General features: G+C 43.0%; 2 protein-coding genes and 1 long non-coding RNA gene across 14 annotated transcripts; all 3 read left to right on the forward strand.

Annotated features, from left to right (window-relative positions):
* Window positions 1–11: 11 nt before the first annotated feature.
* Window positions 12–6,476, forward strand: LOC101077577 (somatostatin-like receptor F_48D10.1). Its single transcript, XM_029851218.1, has 5 exons — window positions 12–1,411; window positions 2,704–2,844; window positions 2,925–3,197; window positions 3,759–3,905; window positions 4,991–6,476. Exons 1-5 carry the CDS (start codon window positions 830–832, stop codon window positions 5,117–5,119), a joined length of 1,272 nt encoding a protein of 423 aa, XP_029707078.1. The 5' UTR covers window positions 12–829; the 3' UTR covers window positions 5,120–6,476.
* Window positions 6,477–7,944: 1,468 nt separating this feature from the next.
* On the forward strand, window positions 7,945–16,852 carry LOC101077351 (lipopolysaccharide-induced tumor necrosis factor-alpha factor homolog). Of its 3 annotated transcripts, XR_003891551.1 has the most exons (7): window positions 7,945–11,256; window positions 11,739–11,938; window positions 12,724–13,004; window positions 13,551–13,698; window positions 14,137–14,293; window positions 15,359–15,453; window positions 15,536–15,666. XR_003891551.1 is itself a non-coding variant. In XM_029850721.1 (5 exons), exons 3-5 carry the CDS (start codon window positions 12,752–12,754, stop codon window positions 14,240–14,242), a joined length of 507 nt encoding a protein of 168 aa, XP_029706581.1. In that variant the 5' UTR covers window positions 7,945–11,256; window positions 11,739–11,938; window positions 12,724–12,751; the 3' UTR covers window positions 14,243–14,407. The 3 variants fall into 3 exon arrangements, 2 of the variants coding, with proteins under 2 accessions (XP_029706581.1, XP_029706582.1); XM_029850721.1 differs by lacking the exons at window positions 15,359–15,453; window positions 15,536–15,666 and having other exon boundaries at window positions 14,137–14,407; XM_029850722.1 differs by lacking the exons at window positions 7,945–11,256; window positions 11,739–11,938; window positions 12,724–13,004; window positions 15,536–15,666 and adding exons at window positions 16,000–16,147; window positions 16,582–16,852 and having other exon boundaries at window positions 13,558–13,698.
* Window positions 16,853–17,427: 575 nt separating this feature from the next.
* Window positions 17,428–24,458, forward strand: LOC115253270 (uncharacterized). Of its 10 annotated transcripts, none has more exons than XR_003891553.1 (7): window positions 17,428–17,538; window positions 17,887–19,874; window positions 21,120–21,338; window positions 21,821–22,021; window positions 22,808–23,088; window positions 23,635–23,782; window positions 24,200–24,458. It is a non-coding gene; the product is annotated as an uncharacterized lncRNA (long non-coding RNA). The 10 variants fall into 10 exon arrangements; XR_003891554.1 differs by having other exon boundaries at window positions 17,432–17,538; window positions 17,831–19,874; XR_003891559.1 differs by having other exon boundaries at window positions 17,449–19,874; window positions 21,821–21,842; window positions 21,913–22,021.
* Window positions 24,459–24,948: the final 490 nt, after the last annotated feature.

Consider the following 24,948-nt stretch of genomic DNA (forward strand, 5'->3'; position numbering starts at 1 on the left):
CTCTCCTCTCTCTCTCAGTTCTCTCTCCTCTCTCTCCTCTCTCCCCCAGTTCTCTCTTCTCTCTCTCCTCTCTCCCCCAGTTCTCTCCTCTCTCTCTGTGAGGAATCAAAGTTAGAGGACAGGGAAGCGAGAGGTGCATTCTGCACAGCGCCACCAGCAGCGCCCGTCGGGTTTCCTCTCACAGATGATGTGTCGGGATTGGAGAATTATTAGAAAATCTCGAGACGGGAGTGACACGAAGGAATCTTGTTTTCTGGGGATCAACTGTTTTTTCTCATGACCGCTCAGAGCGCTCTCCTCTCAACGTAAGAATTTATATTGTTATTTTCCATTATTTTCTCGTTTGTTTGTTTTTTTGGCGAATAAAGCACTCGTGTAGGGTCATCTAAAAGAGACAATTTCATAAAAGAAACTTTTTTAAGTCTCACTAACGTCTTCACTTTAAATCTTTTAGCCATTTAGTCATTCCAGACATTATAGAACTTATAGATCTGTTTGCGTCAGCTGTTGAGCGTTTTTCTTACTTTTGCAAGAATCCTAATTGTAAAAATTGATTGAAGTGAGCGGAAATACCTGGAGTTATGCCTCAAACCCCACAGATTCACTTGATGGGTCCATGACAGCTCAGCGCAAAGAGCTGTGTTCGGGGCGCACGCTCCCGCGCCTTGAGTCGGTCCAAAACCTGTATGTAAACTCAACGTACATTTTTCGAGCTCTTTAAAAGCAACATTGATAAACCAAGTGCTGGTGTCATGGAAACTTTAATTCTACGGGTAAAGGCTTCCCCTCCAAGTCCCTGAAAACACCACAACCTCCGTGCAATGGAAAGATGGAGCCCCTGGATCAGACCCCAGGGTTCCCTTTATCGCCAGAGCCCAACTACTGGTATGAAACCACTCCTTCTCTCTTGCTCGTTTCCTATCCTCATCTCCTCGACATCTCCTCCAACCAGTCCACCCAGAGTGTTCCCTTCCAGGGCAGCAGCGCCCTGCTCACAGCGGTCATATACATCACCGTCTTCGTGGTGGGTCTGACCGGCAACACCCTGGCCATCTACGTGGTCTTGCGCTACGCAGGGATGAAAACGGTCACCAACATCTACATCTTAAACCTGGCTGTGGCCGATGAGCTCTACATCGTCGGGCTCCCCTTCCTCGCCACTCAGAACGTGCTCTCCTACTGGCCCTTCGGCTCCTTCTTGTGTCGCGTGGTCATGACCGCGGACTCCATGAACCAGTTCACGTCCATCTTCTGTCTGACGGTGATGTCCATCGATCGCTACCTGGCCGTGGTTCATCCCATCCGCAGCACCAAATGGAGACACCCCCGTGTCGCCAAGGTGGTGAGCGCAGCCGTGTGGGCGGTGTCCTTCGTGGTGGTCCTACCTGTGGTAATCTTCTCTGACGTCCAGGTACGACCGTCACGTCCTCTGCAAGTTGGAACCTCCTCAAAATGTTTGGTTAAGCGAGTTCAAGTTGGTATTCAGAAAAAGGATTAGGAGAAAAAAAAAAACTATCTGAAATTATTCCCAATCCTGCAATTAAAGTTTAATCAGTAGCCTAAAGTGCTGATTAGCAGACAGATTGAAACCAAACATGAAGGCCACTGTAAAAACCTCAAACTTCGAAGTGAAACCTCTAAAAAGTGCATGTTGTTCATCATCTTTCAGTCACTATGAGTAAGGATAAGGATGAGGAAGAACTATTGCCAAGTACGTTTTCATACATACAAGGAATTTGACTTGGTGTTTTGTTGTATGCAGTGCAGACAAAATAACAATAATACAGCAAAATAAGAATAAAGATAAGGAAATATAAAAAATAAGCATATTTACAATACAATAAGCAATACTCATATTTAAAGTAAAAGAGTAAAATGTGTTTGCACTAAATTATAATCACTGCTGCAAAAATTCGATTGAGGTTTGAAGAAAAGGACCTGGAATAACATTCTTTCATTTCCTACTCCATAACCTCAGCGAAATAAAGGTCCGAGATGTCATTTGGAACCGGAGTTCTCGTGACAAAATTGAATTGAATCCTTGTTTGACTGAATATGCTGGTTTATGCAGCAGCTTTGTTTTTTTGGGGGGGGTTTATGGAACACATGTTCCTGAACTGTCCGGATGGCGTCAAACGCCAGTCTGGGGGGGTTCTTCTACCATCAACCGATGCCAACCAACAGATGCTTCTTTAAATCGTGACATATGGTGAAAATGGTTAAAACAACAACAACAACAACAACAAACATGCCACCTTTAGTTGTTTGGCAGGAAGGCCAGAGCACTGAGCCTTGAAAAACCAACCCCCATCTGCCTTAAACAAGCAGGGTAAAACTCAACGGAGGTAGATGGGAATCTTTAGACATTTATGGAAATAATGTGTTTTTGATGAAATACAAAAACGAAGAGGGAAGCGAGCTGAATAATGCAGAGGTACAGGGAGGACTTCTGTGTATGCCCCCAAGCAAGTCTGTGGCAAAACAGTGAGATAATAAAACAGCTTTTCAGAGGAACAAGAGATGAAGGGAACATCTTCTGAGAATCTTTTCAGCTTTGGATGCCGCTGCAGTGCTGAAGGCCGTCAGGAAACAATAACTCACGACAGTGCCTGTAAAACACACAAATTCATTTCACTTCTGCATAAAGACTTTTTTTGTTTAATTCACATAAGAGATTTACTTTGTTGTTTCAATTTCTCCTAGGAAACGTTTAACTCCTGCAACATGATCTGGCCAGAGCCCAAGAACGTGTGGTCCACCGCCTTTATTCTCTACACCGCCATGGTGGGCTTCTTCGGCCCGCTGCTCATCATCTGCCTCTGCTACCTGCTTATCGTCATCAAGGTGCGACACAGAATGAGCGCTGCACAGGTTGGTGCTGTAGTCTCCACCTGTCCCCTCAATATCTGCTGTTTGTCGCGCAGGTGAAGTCCTCTGGCGAGCGGGTGGGGTTCACCAAACGGCGCCGATCGGAGCGCAAAGTGACGCAGATGGTGGTGGTAATCGTGGTGGTGTTTGTGCTCTGCTGGCTGCCCTTCTTCATCATCAACATGGTCAACCTGGTCGTGATCATCCCAGAGTCCAGCACCACCGCAGGCATCTACTTTTTCGCCGTCGTCTTGTCCTACGCCAACTCCTGCGCCAACCCGGTGCTCTACGGCTTCCTGTCCGATAACCTGAAACAGAACTTCAAGAAAGTACGTGCAATGTTCCCTGCAGATGGAACCTTCTTAAACACAGAATGAGGGCTATAACCTAACACCCGGATTTTCATCTATTTTCAACAGAGGACTATTAGCTCAAGCCAGCACAGGAGTCTGATTATATCTTCAAATGAAAACAGAATTATCTTGTAAATCTGAACTCCCTAATTGCATTTATTAAGTTATTTTCAGACAAATTCGATTTTTTTTAAACCGACTAGACGGTCAAAGGCTGTTCTGTGTGATTTACCCCACCTGCTAGTATTGTTCCCATAGTAACAATGAGGTGCAATCATGTTTCAAACTGTGCTGGAAGAATCTAAGTGCTTTGTTCTCTCAACACATAGCTTATTGAGTCATATAACAATTTAATGACATTGGTTTAACCGTTTCGGAATATGAAAAAGTACGTCAGTCTGAAAGTCAAGATTTTCTGGTTTTATTTTGTCCTTAGACAACTCATGTTGATAATATGAACACTGTTTTTAAAAAAGGTGACTGGATGAGTCCCATTGGCGATATATATCTGACGTTGCTGCTGTTGCCGCCATACAGGTGCTGTGCGTCAGGAGCATGAGGTGCAAAGCCTGTGTTGTAGAGCCCGGCGGCCCAGGTGCTCCACGTACCGAGAAAACCACCACTCAAGACTGCATCATGCTCTCTCCTCATAATCAGGTCTATCACGAACCCCAGACCGGCCAGGTACCCACTTATTATCACCCAATGCAATTGAATGAGGTCAGCATCCAATACTCTTCTTTTCTTTGCTAAACCCCTTAACATTTATGTGTTTAGACTCCTCATATCTTAAAGCGAACTTTAATCTGCCTCGAGTGTTGATGGGGTGTTTGACGACATGTTTGGATGAATTCTAACTCGATTTTAATCAAGCCTCCTATTCTTAACGCATGTTTTAACAATAACTACGACTGGTGTAAATACACGTGTCAGAGAACCAGGGTCAATCAGGCAAGGCGAGGCCAGTACTCCAGTCCCCTACAGACGCAGCTGCAGCTGCCCCCAAACAGGACCAGGACCACGCTGAAATATACAAGGGATCCTCTGGGACTTGAATGAGGCTGCTCAGGAAAAAAAACATAAATAGGGAGCACAAAAATTGGATGCTGGAGCAATGGAAAAAGGTCATGTTGTCTAGTGAGTCCAGATTTACCCCGTCCCAGAGGAAGGGGTGCACACCCCTGGGGAGGGGGGAGTGCATTCCTCTGGGATCTCTGCATCAGGGCCATGAAAGAGGCAGATGTACTGATGCAACCATCATGCCCGGCACCCACCGTACAAGCCTGCGGGGGCTGGGTGATGATCAGGGTTGGTTCATCAATGGTATGTGCCCAAAGAATAAGGTCAGCTGACTTCCCAAATATCCTGAGTGACCAGAGTGTTCCATCAATGGAGTTCTTCTTCCCTGACGGGTTATCCCTAGACGACAATGCCAGGATTAATTGGATTCACATTGTGAGTGAGCCATCATTGTCACGCATGGTTTGGCCACCACAAGGGTCTAGAACTCAGTTGTGTTGACAATCTTTTGACATGGGCAAGACTTTAACGCAACCCTGGACGTCAATACGTGATGTGGCCAATATCTGCCAGGCGAAAAGCCAAAGGTGGTCCAATGACAGGATAGAGTGTTTCCCTTTGGGTGGGGGATGTGCTGTATATTACATTTATCACCATCACAGCACAAAGTGCTCAAAGTTGCGTATTTTTGTCGAACTCTTTATTAATAATTGTGGCTTTTCCTCTGAATTCACCCTCTCTCCTTCAAGGTCTCTCCTCAGCCTCCAGGCTCGCCAACGTCTCACGCCACCGCAGACCTGCATTGTTCCACATCCACGTGTCTGTCATCCCCAGCGGCCACACCCACCACCGCCACCTTACCTACCAGAGTGACCTGACCGGTGACCTCTGTGGGAAGGTCACCACACCCACAAACACCCAGCCCGACCACCACAGCAGCCCCCTGGGAGCAGTATTAGAGACAGGACGCTGGAGCTAAAAATATTTAAATGAGGTTTCAGCCAGCGTAAGCAGAACAGCATAATCACACACACACACACACACACACACACACACACACGCACACACACACACACACACACACACACACACACACACACACACACACACATTTTGAATGTATAGCAGCATTTTTGTGTCATGGCGTAAAGAGATTGGTGAATGTTTTTGAGTATCTCACCTGTTCTACTTTGAAACACTCTTTTTCCATCAGACATGGACACATCAAGTGCCTTTGCTGCACTCGGCACAGCTCACTACCGCCCTCGTCTGTGCGCCTCGCTGCCGTTAAGGAAGTTACTTTTCAAAATCGGAAACTTTGAATTGGAGATTCCAGATAAGATTCCTCTCACGATAGACGAAAACAGCAGCTGGGACGACCTTTGGTCGCGCTGTGCTAACGTGCATTTTTAATTCATCACCGCTTCTCCATAAAAGCTTGATTGCGATAAAAGATCTCTTCTTCGCCCCGTTCTGCTGTTTCTTATGGGAAAACATGAGGGATGTGGTGTCATGCAGACTAAAATCTGGCTCTCTGTGTGTGCTTGCTCAACGTGTCACATTGACATAGATTTATGGGGTTTTGCCGTTTGTGTTTGTAGTCCTTGTGTTCTGCAGAAAGCATTTGTAATCTGTTGTTGGTGATGTGCAAACCTGCTTCGAATGACAAAACTTTGGCTGTAAATCTGCCCGCCTCTAAATGTGAAAGCTTCTCATAGGATGATGGACGGGCTGATAACAGGGCCACAGCATGTTTTTATCATTATCTCCACCTCACTGCCTCTAATAGTAAAGTGTCGCTGTTAGACCGTTCAGAGCTGTACAGAAGAGCCAAATCATCTCGAGACATTGTGTTTACAGTGTGTTTATTCCATGAGGTGGCTTTAATCATCACAGAAAAGTGCACAATTGGGCTTTTAATGTCAATATAAGCTTTACGTTCTATTATGTAAAACGTTTTAGGTCTTAGCTTTTTATGGCCTCAGTGGAATCAGACTGTTGTATGAGCTCTTATTGTCATGGTTGTCAGCTCTTAGTGGTGAGCAGTTGCACTTTTCTGACCACTTATCCTCTGTGTAAGGTAAAATAAATGAGCATCATTAGTGGTAACAGAGAAATAGAAAGGAAGATGGAGAAAACATTGCGTGTATATTTGAGCCAGTTGCTTTTATTTTTTTCAAAGCTCTGGTTCTGTATGTTTGTTGGCTTTGTTGAAAATAAAGTGCTTTGACAAGATGCGCCGGACTTTATTCACATAAACCAACGAGGCACAAACATGTTTCCAGGTTCAACACTTGAAAATAAAACCTCTTTTTTAGCCCCTCCATCTTGCTGACATTCTGTGAAAATCCTTTTTTTCTGATTTTATCGCAATTAATCCATTTCCCAAATGAATGACTATTAAAGCGACCTAGGTTTATTGGACATATTTCATTTTGTCTTAGCCATTTCAATCATATTTGATATTTTAATGTCACCCGTCTGGAGAATCATGCTATTTTTTGACCCAAGGGCAGCAGAAAATCTGTTGTAAATCAAAAATCAAAAATAATTTAGTATTATAAATAAAAAAGAACCACTGCCATAGACTCATTTGTATTTATACAAATATAGCCTCATACATATACGTATGCGGCTTTTCTTTAGTATATGTTATGATTGTCAAGTCCCTTGAGTGTCAATGCATCATACCCAGAATCTGAAACATATGATCCAGCTGTTGATCCACCTTCTTCAAGGGTTTCCTTTAACAGGGCCACGAGGGGTTGGAGCTCATCACAGCTGCCTTCAGGCAACAGGCAGGTAGCAACCTGGACAAGCTTCCAGCTAATTATAGGGCAGACATACAGAGACAAACAAACATTGACATTGACTCGAATCTTAAAATGGAGGACGAGGAAACGAGCCTGTCACTGAAGAGTTATTTTCACTCCCGTGGATAGCGGGTAGATTGATGTCTTTCTGACTGTGGAATGACCGCGGTCAGCATGTCATGTGCCTGCAATCAGCGGTTTCAAGGAGCTGATTGCATTCTCCATCAATAAATGAAATGGAGCAATGCAAGGAGAAGTATTTGACATGGACTGAATCCGATTCCTCTGCATTGATTAAAAAATGAAGCAAAATAACAAGGACAAGCTCCGCTGAAAGGCCACGCTGCTGGAGGTCTGGGCTGTGGCAACAGCTTGTCCCCCATCTCTCCCCCTGCTGCAACCTTTCAAACACCCCTTTGTTGGTTCTCTCTCATCTCATCTCCTCTCACTCTCCTCTCCTGCTGATAAACTAAGTACAAAACTAAGCACCATTAGCTCCAAAGTGGGACCCTCACACAGCCAAACATCACTAATACTCCCGAGAGGACGTTTGGCACCTTTGTTACCACGACTTCCTGCAATTCTGCCTCCAACCAGATAAAACCAGCCCACCAAACTGGTAGGATAGACCCTCTGTCAGAGTCTTATCAGGCCATTCCTTGTGTAATAATAGTAACATTTCTTTCATCCACACGTCGCTGTTAGGCTGTTCATTTCCCCTCAGCGTTTATCTGTAAAACCCAGCTGTGTGTTGTTTTTTTTTTTAAAGATTGCACTGTTAGCCGCAGGCGTCAAGGTCACAGTCAGCTCAATTATCTGCTCATCATCCCGTTGATAAAAAAGCAAACCAACAGAATTCCTGACACTTTAAAATGGGTGTACACTTGGGTGGGCGGTATCACTGTGAATTAGAACTGCCCTTTTCACCAGGCTTGTGCACCCGCCTGACGGGGCCGCCGTGCGTCCTTTGCATGCGTGAATGCTATTTATAATATCTGAGCCATTGTCCCGGACGCAAGAAGAACGGTTCCGAGTTGCGTGTTTGGATTCCCTCAACAGTTTTTGTCTGTTTTAAAACCTTACTACAACACAAGGGTAACACAAAGGTAAAGTTCCCACATAATGAGATCTAAAATAACTGTAATAAATGTTTCGTTTTACATTGATGCTGTGACCTATGGTTTCCAACACTCTTGGGTTCGCTCTGCACACACAAACTCTAAGGGATTTCTTTATTGAAGTTGTGTATTTGTTTATTGGATGTGTTGGTAGATGATTTACTCTGCATAAATACGCTGACATTCTTTGAACGGTTCAAGATGTGCGTCCACCCTTTATGAAAATGCTTGAGCTGCTTTGAATTTACATGCAAATGTGTTTTTTGGGGGAAAGAGACATCCAAAGTCTGCAGGGGACATTGGGTCTTTGAGGCTTTTGGGCATTGTTTTTCTTCATCAGTATCCCTTCCTTGACTTAAAAGGTGTCAACTATGTAAAACAGCAATTCAAAGTGATCTTTTGTTTCTATCCACAAAGCCAAACATTCTTTAAATGCTTGTATTCGGCTCAATGACTCTTCAATATAAGTTTATATTATGTTTTTGGGACCTTTGTTTTTATGCAGTCTGCATATTAAAGCTACTGCATCTCTTTAGTTCTCTGGAGTTATAAATTAAAATAATTTAAAACGTATAATTAGAGGATCTTATTTTTGTAAAGCAAAATAAAGTAGGATAAAATGAATAACTACTTTAAATAAAAGTAAGTTCTGCCATTATTTGGCTCTATTTCTGGCCACGGTCTGAAATCTCCCACCTGGTTTCTTTCAAAAAGATCAAAATTCTAAAGCTGTCCATTTTCAGGTATTTTGGTAAAAGTATTAAGCAAGATATGAGGTGAAAAACATAAAAAGGCAGACAAGCTCAAATGGGAAAGTCCAACGAGTGCCACTCTTCATTCTTCAGGGTTTCATTCACTGAGCTAATGTGTCATCTTTGCCAAATAATAATTAAGCCATCATGGGGTATGTGGAGAGTCCTTGTGAGTACGCCTGTGGCTTGAATAAATGTTGATCGCAATTAAAATACAAAAAGAAAATCCCCTAACGAGTCACACCCTGTGTTACCTTGAAGAGACAAAGTTCACGAGAAGCAGCTTCTGCTTTGTGTAGAAAATAAAGGCAGAAAAGTTAAACAACAAAGACCTTAATAACTAGAATTATGGAAAGAAGTGCTGAAGAAGAGCCGTCATCATGAAATAGACGGGGCAACATTGTCAGGACCACTAGAATGAGAGGGGCGGGGCTACACAGAAAGAGGCGGGGCCTTTCGGAGTGACAGCAGCAGAAACTCCAGGAAACTGACGGGGCAACCTCAACCTGACAGAGGCCTCCATCGTCACCACCTTCCAGGTCAGTAAGCAATTCCACCTGTAAAGGTCAGGTCGCAGGGCAGACCGGCAGACACTCCCACCTTGGTGAATGAATTAGTGTGTAAATGCAGTTGTAATTATCTAAAGTTTGCATGGACTCTTCTGCCACATTCAGCTGTGAGGACATCTGGGGCTCATCAATGTCCCCAATCCTCTTCATCTCAATTTAAAATAGATCACGCAGTGATGAAAAGTGGTCTATTTATAAACAATGATGTCATTTTCAGCTTTCTGCACATGTAAAGCAAATTAATATTGCTAAAACTACGGCATTTCTGTGCAAAGCCAAAGAGGTGATGATAAATGTGTCGTATTTTAAAAATATCCCTCACAATAAAGCCTCGTTATTCTTATTCTGCTCGCTTCTTTCCAATTTAATTGTCTTCTTGATTCTGTTTTAAGTGTACTTTTGGCCATTTTATTCATTTGCTTTTTTATCAAAGGTGACATATACGTTTTTGCCTTCTATGCTTTTGCTCGTTATGAGCAAATATCAAATTTTTCGACCTTTCGCTGACGCGGATATTGGTGAGATTTAATTTAAGCCCTTGAGCCTTTTACTTTTGTGTTTAGCTCAGTCTGTTGGGAACTACCCTGCAGCACAGAGGGTGCTTGGTTCAAGCCCCAGGGCATCCAAAACATGACCTGCCAGAGTGCTTTAGAGCACTGCCGAGGTACCCTTGAGCAAGGTTCAAATGCATGGGGCCCTGCCTCGTCCCTTGTGTACCCTTCCCATCACTCCGAAAAGGATAAAGTGGTCAAGAAGATGAATGTGTATATTAAATAATCTAATATTTACATTTCAGATTTCCTTTTAACTAAAATTGAGGAAATGACTTGCCACATTTAGCGAAATGTGATAAAACTAGGGGATTTGTGACGTAAATGTAAATGGACTTTAGCTATTACGTTGACGTGACCACCTGTTAGCTAGAGTTCACTATGTCCATGCAGCGACCGTGCATTTATCCTGCCCATTTGACCTCTCACGGATAAACAGACTTATTAAATATCTAAATTCCTGCAGCAGCGCTGGAGCTTTATTCATGTTGGCAGGGTAGGTGAGAAAAGGCTTCGGGGGGATTAAAGCAGGTCCCTGATTTAATCAGAGTAGTTCCTCCACTGCTGCCAGAAGACTTCCACCAACTCAGATGTTTAAAACAGACCTTCCAGGTCTCTTCTCTTGGCCCTCCTTCTGGAAATCTTCCTCCTCTGTCTGCTTTGGCTCCTGCGCTGCTGTCAGCAGCTCGCCTGAATGAACACGTGCAGTTTTTCACAGGGTTTTTCAGCCTGTTTCATCTGTTATGTCACTTCAAGGCATATGTGCAAGAATGAGTCAGTCCTGATTGTGATTACTCAGCATTCATCTGCAAACGTCTGTCATTTCAAACTGATTAAATGGTTTCGCTTCGTGCCTTTTTGGTTTGCTTCATTCTATCAAGTCAGTTTGTTGTTGTTTTTTAAAGAATAAACCAGCGTGTTTAAAGTCTTTTACACCGTAATTGGAAATCATCTTAAATGCGACGGCTGAAAACTGCTCCTTGTTTCGGGTAGAGAGAAGAACTCTCCATGAGATTCATCCTTCTCCTACGGCAGGAGGGTCGGAACCCAGTCATCGAGGGCCGTGATCCAGCCGTGTTTTGTTACTGACCAGGTCGAGACCCCTCTCACCTGGGGTCCCACTCGCCTCGTTATCGGTTTGAGAGGACGGGAAACCCGGCTGGTCTGAGGGACTGGGCTCTCTGAGACTCTCTTGATGTGCTGGGCTGACAGGTGACCGCACAGGGCCATCTGCTGGTGGCGCCGCACCCACGCACATCTGGATTTTTAACTTTAAACCAACCAGCGCGCATCTTCTTTTTGTTCCGGTGCATCAGGTTTAGTCTCCTGCTCTCAGGAGACATTAAGGACAGTTATACCCACGGCTCAAATATCAGAAATATAGACATTTATTCATCACACACACAAAAAAATTATTATTCCAGACGAGATGAGCGTGGGGGCGTTTCTGCTTTCCAATTTCCTTTACATTAGTATTCATCCATTCCCTGTGACCTGTTACTCATCCAGCAGATTCTCATAACCACCGAACTGTCATAGCAGCAATCATTTTTATGTGGTCGTGGACACGAAGGAATTGGATTTTTTTTTAAATAAAATAAAACAAAATCCGCTGTTGAAAGTCTCCAAATCAGAATAACAATATTTGAAATCATATTTCCCATAACTGTTTTATTCACTTCTGTCTGCTAAAGGCGATCCAGAGCTGAAGATGAGGTAAAAAAAAAAAAAAGAGAAAGAAAGAAACGCAGATATAAACCAGCCTATTACTGCAATGGCATGCAGAAATAGATCCACACCTCCACCTTTAAGAGGAGGCTGCTCCACCCTCCGGGCTTCATCGCTGACCTTCCTGCCTTCGGTCCTGGGACCCGGTTCTCTCTCCTCCAGCAAAGTAAGCAACCATTCATCTGCTTTCTTTTGAGAGGATTTCAAAAAAAAATTTTTATTTATGATTTAAATAAATAAAAGAAACTCATTAAGATGAGACGAACGTGAATATTCCGTTTCTGAACGCAAACTAATCAAAAACTGACGAATATTGCATCTGTCTGTCGTGTGAGGATAGCATGTGTGTGTGTGTGTGTGTGTGTGTGTGTGTGTGTCTGTGTGTGTGTATGTGTGTGTGTGTGGGGGGGTGGGGTGGGGTGGGGGGGTTATGAATCGTGCTGCCAAATAGTATACATGACATCCAGATAAGAACATAAGAGGAACGTAAAAAGAACAGATGCAGAGACACGGCTGAAAACCAGTCATTCAAGAACAGGTCTGAGTGGATTCCACTCGGCTCAAATCCAACCAGCTGTGCCTTTTCCTGTAAATACAACCTGATGTGAAACTGCGGCTACCCCGGCTGAACCTGTACGTCTGTCAACTCAACTGAGGATTTTTAAATCCCTTGGAAAAAAAATAAACTGATGTGCTTTGTAAACTCCAGAATGCAGAATCCATATTCCTGTAACAGTGGAAAGGGGAGGTTCTTGTTTTTCTTGTTTTCTTGTTGGTTTCTGAGTTTCACAAGCTTATGTACATTTAAAAGGCCCAGAGAGGCCGTAGGTGTAAACATTTTACCCATGCTCGACATTTCAGCCTCTGATAAAAACCCATCACCAGCTCATTTAAGCCTATTTCTTTCATTTAAGCTAATTCTCACTACAGTGGGGTTCTTCTGTCACACAGGCCTCCTTTTCTTGAACCTGAGGGAAATATGGACAAACTACTGGCACCACCGTATCCTGGTCCTCCCCTGGGAGTTTATCAAGCTCAACCTGCAGTTATCCAAGCTCCACCTGTAGTTGTCCAGGCTCCACCTACAGTTGTCCAAGCTCCACCTACAGTTATCCAAGCTCCACCTGTAGTTGTCCAAGCTCCACCTACAATTGTCCAAGCTCCACCTGTAGTTGTCCAAGCTCCACCTACAGTTGTCCAAGCTCAACCTGTAGTTGTCCACGCTCAACCTGGTACATGTTCAAAACCTTAATCTGTGTTTATTTATCCTTTTACACAGCTGCTTCTTTCTTCTTATTTTGTTTGCATCTATAGTTAGCAGAGGTTTGTGTTCTGAGGACGGCTTCACACATCAACGCCAGTCTCCGTCTCAGGTGGCGTTTCTGTGGGGCGGCGATTTGAAACGACCCGGAAGCCGAAGAAGACGAGGCAGTTTTGTCCAAGCACATTTTTTAAATGGACAATTGATTAAGATGAAGCAAAACCGTAGAGGAGAGGCTTCAGAAAAGACAACAAAGACTAAAAAATCTGATGAGGAATATATTGTATATTATACTCAAACCCAGAATCCTACTATTAAGGTTGGGACTATGACATATTTCAACTTTTATTCATGCTGTTGGGCTGATTGGAACCTTTTTTGCAGGACGATTGAGATGCTGGTTCAGATTTTGTGGTCTTAAACTGTCAGATGTTGTGTGGACTCGTTATTGCAGCCTGTTGATGAATATGTGCTTCTCCTACTAAACATCTCCTCACAGAGTGTTTCTCAATTCCAGTAATCACCAGCGTAGCGATGATGCCCCAGCTCCAAGATGTTCCTGGACATATAACATGTCCTCAATGTGGACGGAGCGGCATCACTAGAGTTAACTACAAATGTGGCGTCCTGACCTGGGTCATCTGTGGAGTGTTGGGAATCTTCGGGTTAGTATCCATAAACGCCATCTATATTGAGATAAAATATCCGTTTCGAGTAATACAGCCAGGATGCGCCAGGAGTATCTACTACGTGAAGCGCTTCCCATTAATAAAGAGACATCAAAAAAGGCTAACTAGGGCAGAATTTAATGAGATTCCAATCGTTTCTTAATCTGTGTGCTCTGTAGAAAAGATAGAAATAGAGATTTCAAAAGAAACAGGTGAGAACAAAGCTGAAGGTGACTTAGTTTCAGCTGTAAAAACACTGAGCTTGTTGAAGGTGGAGCCTCACATGCGTCAGTGGTATGCTGCTGAGCAAACACCACGCTGGAAACCAGTGAAACAGCTCGGACAGTTTACTGGAACTGACCTCCGCCTCAGAGACCTATACAATCAGAGTTATAACAGACACATGCTGAAACTTTGTCCTTACTTTGTCCTCAGTATCTGGCCGTGCTGCCTGATCCCATTCTGTGTACCGTCGTGCAAGGACGCGGAACACACCTGCCCTTGCTGCAATGCCGTCCTGCACATTCACAAACGCATGTAAAAGTCAAGGCGACGCTGTGACCTCCACAGCCATTGTGAGACCGGCTCAAGAGTAAAAAGCCTTTTCATATGGAATTCAACATATACAAAGCAGATATGCATCTATACATACTATCTGGCCTTTGCTCAGACATACATATATGCAAATAAATTGTTATTTTGATCACTTGATGAGTTATGTGACCTTTTTAATTAAATGTTTCATTACAAGAATAGTGATCTGGTTTAACAAATGTTCTAGCTGAACCTCCTGCTCTGTTAATGACTTTTAAACTTTTTTCTGTATATGTTTACTTAGGAAAGTTTTCTTCTAAAACATGAGGGTGGCGGTACCCTATTGCCCCCTACTGGCCAGCGGCCACTGCTTAAATTGTGCTAAATTTAACAGCAGATTGGTGCATTAATACAGATAAACAGCAGGTGGCGCCAATACACCTCATCCGTTCGGCCTCGTTTTCAATGTTGAATGAACAATGGAGGCTCTGTAATGCTGCTGGGATTTAAATACAGCTTCAGTTTGGTATCTAAACTCCGAAGCAATAGAAGGACGTCACAGAAAGGGGGAACAGTCGGCTCAAAGTCCACAAAAGAATACAGAAACCAACAAGGTGAACAAGAATCTGTTCAGTTCATGCCTGGATGAGAAAAAAGAACAGATGCAGAGACACGGAAATATCAGGAGCTACAAAAACCGGCTGAAAACCAGTCATTCAAGAACAGGTCTGAGTGGATTCCACTTGGCTCAAATCCAACCAGCTGTGCCTTTTCCTGTAAATACAATCTGATGTGAAACTGCGGCTACCCCGGCTGCACTTGTACGTCTGTCAACTCAACTGAGGATTTTTAAATCCCTTGGAAAAAAAATAAACTGATGAGCTTTGTAAACTCCAGAATGCAGAATCCATATTCCTGTAACAGTGGAAAGGGGAGGTTCTTGTTTTTCTTGTTTTCTTGTTGGTTTCACAAGCTTATTTACATTTAAAAGACCCAGAGAGGCCGTGGGTGTAAACATTTTACCCATGCTCGACATTTCAGCCTCTAGTAAAAACCCATCACCAGCTCATTTAAGCCTATTTTAAGCTAATTCTCACTACAGTGGGGTTCTACTGTCACACAGGCCTCCTTTTCTTGAACCTGAGGGAAATATGGACAAACAACTACCGGTACCACCGTATCCTGGTCCTCCCCTGGGAGTGAATCAAGATCAACCTGGTACAAACCTCAAACCTTAATCTGTGTTTATTTATCCTTTTACACAGCTGCTTCTTTCTTCTTATTTTGTTTGCATCTATAGTTAGCAGGGGTTTGTGTTCTGAGGACGGCTTCACACATCAACGCCAATCTCCGTCTCAGGTGGCGTTTCTGTGGGGCGGCGATTTGAAACGACCTGGAAGCCGAAGAAGACGAGGCAGTTTTGTCCAAGCACATTTTTTAAATGGACAATTGATTAAGATGAAGCAAAACCGTAGAGGAGAGGCTTCAGAAAAGACAACAAAGACTAAAAAATCTGATGAGGAATATATTGTATATTATACTCAAACCCAGAATCCTACTATTAAGGTTGGGACTATGACATATTTCAACTTTTATTCATGCTGTTGGGCTGATTGGAACCTTTTTCGCAGGACGATTGAGATGCTGGTTCAGATTTTGTGGTCTTAAACTGTCAGATGTTGTGTGGACTCGTTATTGCAGCCTGTTGATGAATATGTGCTTCTCCTACTAAACATCTCCTCACAGAGTGTTTCTCAATTCCAGTAATCACCAACGTAGTGATGGTGCCCCAGCTCCAAGATGTTCCTGGACGTATAACATGTCCTCAATGTGGACAGAGCATCATCACTACAGTTGACTACAAAAATGGCGTCCTGACCTGGGTCATCTGTGGAGCGTTGGGAATCTTCGGGTTAGTATCCATAAACGCCATCTATATTGAGATAAAATATCCGTTTCGAGTAATACAGCCAGGATGCGCCAGGAGTCTCTACGTGAAGCGCTTCCCATTAATAAAGAGACATCAAAAAAGGCTAACTAGGGCAGAATTTAATGAGATTCCAATCGTTTCTTAATCTGTGTGCTCTGTAGAAAAGATAGAAATAGAGATTTCAAAAGAAACAGGTGAGAACAAAGCTGAAGGTGACTTATTTCAGCTGTAGAAACACTGAGCTTGTTGAAGGTGGAGCCTCACATGCGTCAGTGGTATGCTGCTGATCAAACACCACGCTGGAAACCAGTGAAACAGCTCGGACAGTTTACTGGAACTGACCTCCGCCTCAGAGACCTATACAATCAGAGTTATAACAGACACATGCTGAAACTTTGTCCTTACTTTGTCCTCAGTATCTGGCCGTGCTGCCTGATCCCATTCTGTGTACCGTCGTGCAAGGACGCGGAACACACCTGCCCTTGCTGCAATGCCGTCCTGCACATTCACAAACGCATGTAAAAGTCAAGGCGACGCTGTGACCTCCACAGCCAGTGTGAGACCGGCTCAAGAGTAAAAAGCCTTTTCATATGGAATTCAACATATACAAAGCAGATATGCGTCTATACATACTGTCTGGCCTTTGCTCAGACATACATATATGCCAATAAATTGTTATTTTGATCACTTGATGAGTTATGTGACCTTTTTAATTAAGTGTTTCATTACAAGAATAGTGATTAAGATTAAGATTAAGACAAACTTTATTCATCCCCGTGGGGAAATTGAATTGTAATAGCACCCTATACAAAGTATAGAAACAGAATAAATAAATACAGACGTTATAAGCATATATATATATATACATAATATAATATATACATATTATAAGCATTATAAGCATATATACATAAATATAGAATAAAATAGAAATGAAATTACAACATGAACATTACACAGTTATTGTTATTGGCTGGGTTTGGATGAGTTATACAGACTGATGGCGGACGGCAGGAATGACTTCCTGTACCGTTCCTTAGAGCAGCGAGGCTGCGGGAGTCTGTTGCTGAAGCTGCTCCTCAGTTTGTCCACTGTGTAATGGAGGGGGTGGGAGGGATTGTCCATGATTGTCAGCAGTTTCAACACCATCCTGTCCCTCACCACCTCGTGCAAGTTATCAAGTCTACAGCCAACAACAGACCCTGCCTTTTTAATGAGTTTGTTGAGTCTGTTGGCATCCTTAGCTTTAACACCTGCACCCCAGGACGTCACAGAAAGGGGGAACAGTCGGCTCAAAGTCCACAAAAGAATACAGAAACCAACAAGGTGAACAAGAATCTGTTCAGTTCATGCCAGGATGACGGTAATATCAGGTAGGAGATGCACGGACCAGGTCCCTGGTAGAAAGTTTCCTGTGTAAATATATAACTAAATTCCAGAGACAAAAAACAAAAACCAGTCTGCAAACTTCTTCGTGATAGCGAATTTTTCTTTGCCACTTTTGCTTGTTGGGAGTCTGGCCCAGGGTTTCTGTAAAGCCCATAGAACCTATTTTGGTTGTAAGAGCCACTATATAAACAAAGATTCATTGAACTGAATTTTGTTTTGACCTTTGAAAGTCATTGAATGCTGACTTTCATGTATATTGCAATGTCATCCTGACAGATGTCATTTTCCTTTCTTCCAAATGCTGAATCTCCCACTTTTTGGTCATGGGAAAGATTTGTGTAAGTGGTATGAAGGAGGACATGGAAGTCTCAGGGCTGGAAATAACGAGAGACCAATACGGGCTAGGAGCAAAATTATATCCCGCATATTTCCTGCTTCCTTCATGGTCAGACAAGTGCATGAGCAAATCGTACTGCGTGGGTGAGGACAACTAAAGCTGGGATTGCATCTCTGTCGACACCTCCGCAGAACCAGTATGATGTGGGGAGGGAGCGAGAGAGAGAGAGGCAAAGACAGTGAGAGAGAAGGGAGAAAGACAGAAAATACATGGAAGGACGTGGGTGTGTGAAGTGTCAAGGAATGCATCAGAACTGCGTATTCTGGACGCAGCCGGACGAATCGTGGCGAGATTCAACTGGTCTCCCACAGTGACTTCTAAAAGGGTTAGGGTTGGACGGGTCTCCTTCTGGACGCCACAATGACTTTGATCAACCAGGTCTCTCGTGTAAGTGCGTGAAGTCCAAAACTCCACAAAGCGGATGAAGAGATGCAGACTTGAAAAGGTGGACGCCCCTTTTACTGTCAATCATCAAGATTCCAGACATCATCCGAGGTGAGTTTGGTGTTGTTAGGAATTGCAGGGTTTTGTGTGTGTGTGTGTGTGAACTGCCCTTTTCACCAGGCTTGTGCACCCGCCTGACGGGGCCGCCGTGCGTCCTTTGCATGCGTGAATGCTATTTATAATATCTGAGCCATTGTCCCGGACGCAAGAAGAACGGTTCCGAGTTGCGTGTTTGGATTCCCTCAACAGTTTTTGTCTGTTTTAAAACCTTACTACAACACAAGGGTAACACAAAGGTAAAGTTCCCACATAATGAGATCTAAAATAACTGTAATAAATGTTTCGTTTTACCTTGATGCTGTGACCTACGGTTTCCAACACTCTTGGGTTCGCTCTGCACACACAAACTCTAAGGGATTTCTTTATTGAAGTTGTGTATTTGTTTATTGGATGTGTTGGTAGATGATTTACTCTGCATAAATACGCTGACATTCTTTGAACGGTTCAAGATGTGCGTCCACCCTTTATGAAAATGCTTGAGCTGCTTTGAATTTACATGCAAATGTGTTTTTTGGGGGAAAGAGACATCCAAAGTCTGCAGGGGACATTGGGTCTTTGAGGCTTTTGGGCATTGTTTTTCTTCATCAGTATCCCTTCCTTTGCTTAAAAGGTGTCAACTATGTAAAACAGCAATTCAAAGTGATCTTTTGTTTCCATCCACAAAGCCAAACATTGTTTAATTGCTTGTATTCGGCTCAATGACTCTTCAATATAAGTTTATATTATGTTTTTGGGACCTTTGTTTTTATGCAGTCTGCATATTAAAGCTACTGCATCTCTTTAGTTCTCTGGAGTTATAAATTAAAATAATTTAAAACGTATAATTAATTAGAGGATCTGGGCCATGTGTAAAGCAAAATAAAGTAGGATAAAATGAATAAGTACTTTAAATAAAAGTAAGTTCTGCCATTATTTGGCTCTATTTCTGGCCACGGTCTGAAATCTCCCACCTGGTTTCTTTCAAAAAGATCAAAATTCTAAAGCTGTCCATTTTCAGGTATTTTGGTAAAAGTATTAAGCAAGATATGAGGTGAAAAACATAAAAAGGCAGACAAGCTCAAATGGGAAAGTCCAACGAGTGCCACTCTTCATTCTTCAGGGTTTCATTCACTGAGCTAATGTGTCATCTTTGCCAAATAATAATTAAGCCATCATGGGGTATGTGGAGAGTCCTTGTGAGTACGCCTGTGGCTTGAATAAATGTTGATCGCAATTAAAATACAAAAAGAAAATCCCCTAACGAGTCACACCCTGTGTTACCTTGAAGAGACAAAGTTCACGAGAAGCAGCTTCTGCTTTCTGTAGAAAATAAAGGCAGAAAAGTTAAACAACAAAGTGAGTGACAGCAGCAGAAACTCCAGGAAACTGACGGGACACCGGCTCGACCTGACAGAGGCCTCCATCGTCACCACCTTCCAGGTCAGTAAACATGCATGTTACCATCAACACGGTGCATTTTCCACCATGCACGAGACCCGAACAGGACTGTCTGGGCTCTAATTCCACCTGTAAAGGTCAGGTCGCAGGGCAGACTGCCAGACACTCCCACCTTGGTGAATGAATTAGTGTGTAAATGCAGTTGTAATTATCTAAAGTTTGCATGGACTCTTCTGCCACATTCAGCTGTGAGGACATCTGGGGCTCATCAGTGTCCCCAATCCTCTTCATCTCAATTTAAAATAGATCACGCAGTGATGAAAAGTGGTCTATTTATAAACAATGATATCATTTTCAGCTTTCTGCACATGTAAAGCAAATTAATATTGCTAAAACTACAGCATTTCTGTGCAAAGCCAAAGAGGTGATGATAAATGTGTCGTATTTTAAAAATATCCCTCACAATAAAGCCTCGTTATTCTTATTCTGCTCGCTTCTTTCCAATTTAATTGTCTTCTTGATTCTGTTTTAAGTGTACTTTTGGCCATTTTATTCATTTGCTTTTTTATCAAAGGTGACATATACGTTTTTGCCTTCTATGCTTTTGCTCGTTATGAGCAAATATCAAATTTTTCGACCTTTCGCTGACGCGGATATTGGGGAGATTTAATTTAAGCCCTTGAGCCTTTTACTTTTGTGTTTAGCTCAGTCTGTTGGGACCTACCCTGCAGCGCAGAGGGTTCTTGGTAATTGGTTCAAGCCCCAGGGCATCCAAAACAGAGTGCTTTAGAGCACTGCCGAGGTACCCTTGAGCAAGGTTCAAATGCATGGGGCCCTGCCTCATCCCTTGTGTACCCTTCCCATCACTCCGAAAGGGATAAAGTGGTCAAGAAGATGAGATTTGTGATGTAAATGGACTTTTGCTATTACGTTGACGTGACCACCTGTTAGCTAGAGTTCACTATGTCCATGCAGCGACCGTGCATTTTCTTGCCCATTTGACCTCTCACGGATAAACAGACTTATTAAATATCTAAATTTCTGCAGCAGCGCTGGAGCTTTATTCATGTTGGCAGGGTAGGTGAGAAAGGGCTTCGGGGGGATTAAAGCAGGTCCCTGATTTAACCAGAGTAGTTCCTCCACTGCTGCCAGAAGACTTCCACCAACTCAGATCAAGTCAGTTTGTTGTTGTTTTTTAAAGAATAAACCAGCGTGTTTAAAGTCTTTTACACCGTAATTGGAAATCATCTTAAATGACGGCTGAAAACTGCTCCTTGTTTCGGGTAGAGAGAAGAACTCTCCATGAGATTCATCCTTCTCCTACGGCAGGAGGGTCGGAACCCAGTCATCGAGGGCCGTGATCCAGCCGTGTTTTGTTACTGACCAGGTCGAGACCCCTCTCACCTGGGGTCCCACTCGCCTCGTTATCGGTTTGAGAGGACGGGAAACCCGGCTGGTCTGAGGGACTGGGCTCTCTGAGACTCTCTTGATGTGCTGGGCTGACAGGTGACCGCACAGGGCCATCTGCTGGTGGCGCCGCACCCACGCACATCTGGATTTTTAACTTTAAACCAACCAGCGCGCATCTTCTTTTTGTTCCGCTGCATCAGGTTTAGTCTCCTGCTCTCAGGAGACATTAAGGACAGTTATACCCGCGGCTCAAATATCAGAAATATAGACATTTATTCATCACACACACAAAAAAATTAATTTTCCAGACGAGATGAGCGTGGGGGCGTTTCTGCTTTCCAATTTCCTTTACATTAGTATTCATCCATTCCCTGTGACCTGTTACTCATCCAGCAGATTCTCATAACCACCGAACTGTCATAGCAGCAATCATTTTTATGTGGTCGTGGACACGAAGGAATTGGATTTTTTTTTTAAATAAAATAAAAAAAATCCGCTGTTGAAAGTCTCCAAATCAGAATAACAATATTTGAAATCATATTTCCCATAACTGTTTTATTCACTTCTGTCTGCTAAAGGCGATCCAGAGCTGAAGATGAGGTAAAAAAAAAAAAAAAGAGAAAGAAAGAAACGCAGATATAAACCAGCCTATTACTGCAATGGCATGCAGAAATAGATCCACACCTCCACCTTTAAGAGGAGGCTGCTCCACCCTCCGGGCTTCATCGCTGACCTTCCTGCCTTCGGTCCTGGGACCCGGTTCTCTCTCCTCCAGCAACGTAAGCAACCATTCATCTGCTTTCTTTTGAGAGGATTTTTAAAAAAAATTTTTATTTATGATTTAAATAAATAAAAAAAACTCATTAAGATGAGACGAACGTGAATATTCCGTTTCTGAACGCAAACTAATCAAAAACTGACGAATATTGCATCTGTCTGTCGTGTGAGGATAGCGTGTGTGTGTGTGTGTGTGTGTGTGTGTGTGTGTGTGTATGTCTGTGTATGTGTATGTGTGTGTGTGTGGGGGGGTGGGGTGGGGGGGTTATGAATCGTGCTGCCAAATAGTATACATGACATCCAGATAAGAACATAAGAGGAACGTAAAAAGAACAGATGCAGAGACACGGCTGAAAACCAGTCATTCAAGAACAGGTCTGAGTGGATTCCACTCGGCTCAAATCCAACCAGCTGTGCCTTTTCCTGTAAATACAACCTGATGTGAAACTGCTGCTACCCCGGCTGAACCTGTACGTCTGTCAACTCAACTGAGGATTTTTAAATCCCTTGGAAAAAAAATAAACTGATGAGCTTTGTAAACTCCAGAATGCAGAATCCATATTCCTGTAACAGTGGAAAGGGGAGGTTCTTGTTTTTCTTGTTTTCTTGTTGGTTTCTGAGTTTCACAAGCTTATGTACATTTAAAAGGCCCAGAGAGGCCGTAGGTGTAAACATTTTACCCATGCTCGACATTTCAGCCTCTGATAAAAACCCATCACCAGCTCATTTAAGCCTATTTCTTTCATTTAAGCTAATTCTCACTACGGTGGGGTTCTTCTGTCACACAGGCCTCCTTTTCTTGAACCTGAGGGAAATATGGACAAACTACTGGCACCACCGTATCCTGGTCCTCCCCTGGGAGTTTATCAAGCTCAACCTGCAGTTATCCAAGCTCCACCTGTAGTTGTCCAAGCTCCACCTACAGTTGTCCAAGCTCCACCTACAGTTATCCAAGCTCCACCTGTAGTTGTCCAAGCTCCACCTACAATTGTCCAAGCTCCACCTGTAGTTGTCCAAGCTCCACCTACAGTTGTCCAAGCTCAACCTGTAGTTGTCCACGCTCAACCTGGTACATGTTCAAAACCTTAATCTGTGTTTATTTATCCTTTTACACAGCTGCTTCTTTCTTCTTATTTTGTTTGCATCTATAGTTAGCAGGGGTTTGTGTTCTGAGGACGGCTTCACACATCAACGCCAGTCTCCGTCTCAGGTGGCGTTTCTGTGGGGCGGCGATTTGAAACGACCCGGAAGCCGAAGAAGACGAGGCAGTTTTGTCCAAGCACATTTTTTAAATGGACAATTGATTAAGATGAAGCAAAACCGTAGAGGAGAGGCTTCAGAAAAGACAACAAAGACTAACAAATCTGATGAGGAATATATTGTATATTATACTCAAACCCAGAATCCTACTATTAAGGTTGGGACTATGACATATTTCAACTTTTATTCATGCTGTTGGGCTGATTGGAACCTTTTTTGCAGGACGATTGAGATGCTGGTTCAGATTTTGTGGTCGTAAACTGTCAGATGTTGTGTGGACTCGTTATTGCAGCCTGTTGATGAATATGTGCTTCTCCTACTAAACATCTCCTCACAGAGTGTTTCTCAATTCCAGTAATCACCAGCGTAGCGATGATGCCCCAGCTCCAAGATGTTCCTGGACATATAACATGTCCTCAATGTGGACGGAGCGGCATCACTAGAGTTAACTACAAATGTGGCGTCATGACCTGGGTCATCTGTGGAGTGTTGGGAATCTTCTTGTGAGTGTCCATAAACGCCATCTATATTGAGATAAAATATGGAGACAAAATAGGAGTCTCTACTACGTGAAGAGCTTCCCATTAATAAAGAGACATCAAAAAGGCTAACTAGGGCAGAATTTAATGAGATTCCAATCGTTTCTTAATCTGTGTGCTCTGTAGAAAAGATAGAAATAGAGATTTCAAAAGAAACAGGTGAGAACAAAGCTGAAGGTGACTTATTTCAGCTGTAGAAACACTGAGCTTGTTGAAGGTGGAGCCTCACATGCGTCAGTGGTATGCTGCTGAGCAAACACCACGCTAGAAACCAGTGAAACAGCTCGGACAGTTTACTGGAGCTGACGTCCACCTCAGAGACCTATACAATCAGAGTTATAACAGACACATGCTGAAACTTTGCCCTTACTTTGTCCTCAGTATCTGGCCGTGCTGCCTGATCCCATTCTGTGTATCGTCGTGCAAGGACGCGGAACACACCTGCCCTTGCTGCAATGCCGTCCTGCACATTCACAAACGCATGTAAAGTCAAGGCGACGCTGTGACCTCCACAGCCAGTGTGAGACCGGCTCAAGAGTAAAAAGCCTTTTCATATGGAATTCAACATATTCAAAGCAGATATGCATCTATACATACTGTCTGCCCTTTCTCAGATATACATATATGCCAATAAATTGTTATTTTGATCACTTGATGAGTTATGTGACCTTTTTAATTAAATGTTTCATTACAAGAATAGTGATTAAGATTAAGATTAAGACAAATTTTATTAATCCCCGTGGGGAAATTGAATTGTAATAGCACCCTATACAAAGTATAGAAACAGAATAAATAAATACAGATGTTAAAGGAAATATACAGCATATATTGTAAGCATATATATATATACAGTATATACATAATATAATATATACATATTATAAGCATTATAAGCATATATACATAAATATAGAATAAAATAGAAATAAAATTACAACATGAACATTACACAGTTATTGTTATTGGCTGGGTTTGGATGAGTTATATAGTCTGATGGCGGACGGCAGGAAGGACTTCCTGTACCGTTCCTTAGAGCAGCGAGGCTGCGGGAGTCTGCTGCTGAAGCTGCTCCTCAGTTTGTCCACTGTGTTATGGAGGGGGTGGGAGGGATTGTCCATGATTGTCAGCAG

This window comes from Takifugu rubripes, chromosome 17 (genome assembly GCF_901000725.2).
Source record: "Takifugu rubripes chromosome 17, fTakRub1.2, whole genome shotgun sequence".
NCBI classification, from domain to species: domain Eukaryota; kingdom Metazoa; phylum Chordata; class Actinopteri; order Tetraodontiformes; family Tetraodontidae; genus Takifugu; species Takifugu rubripes.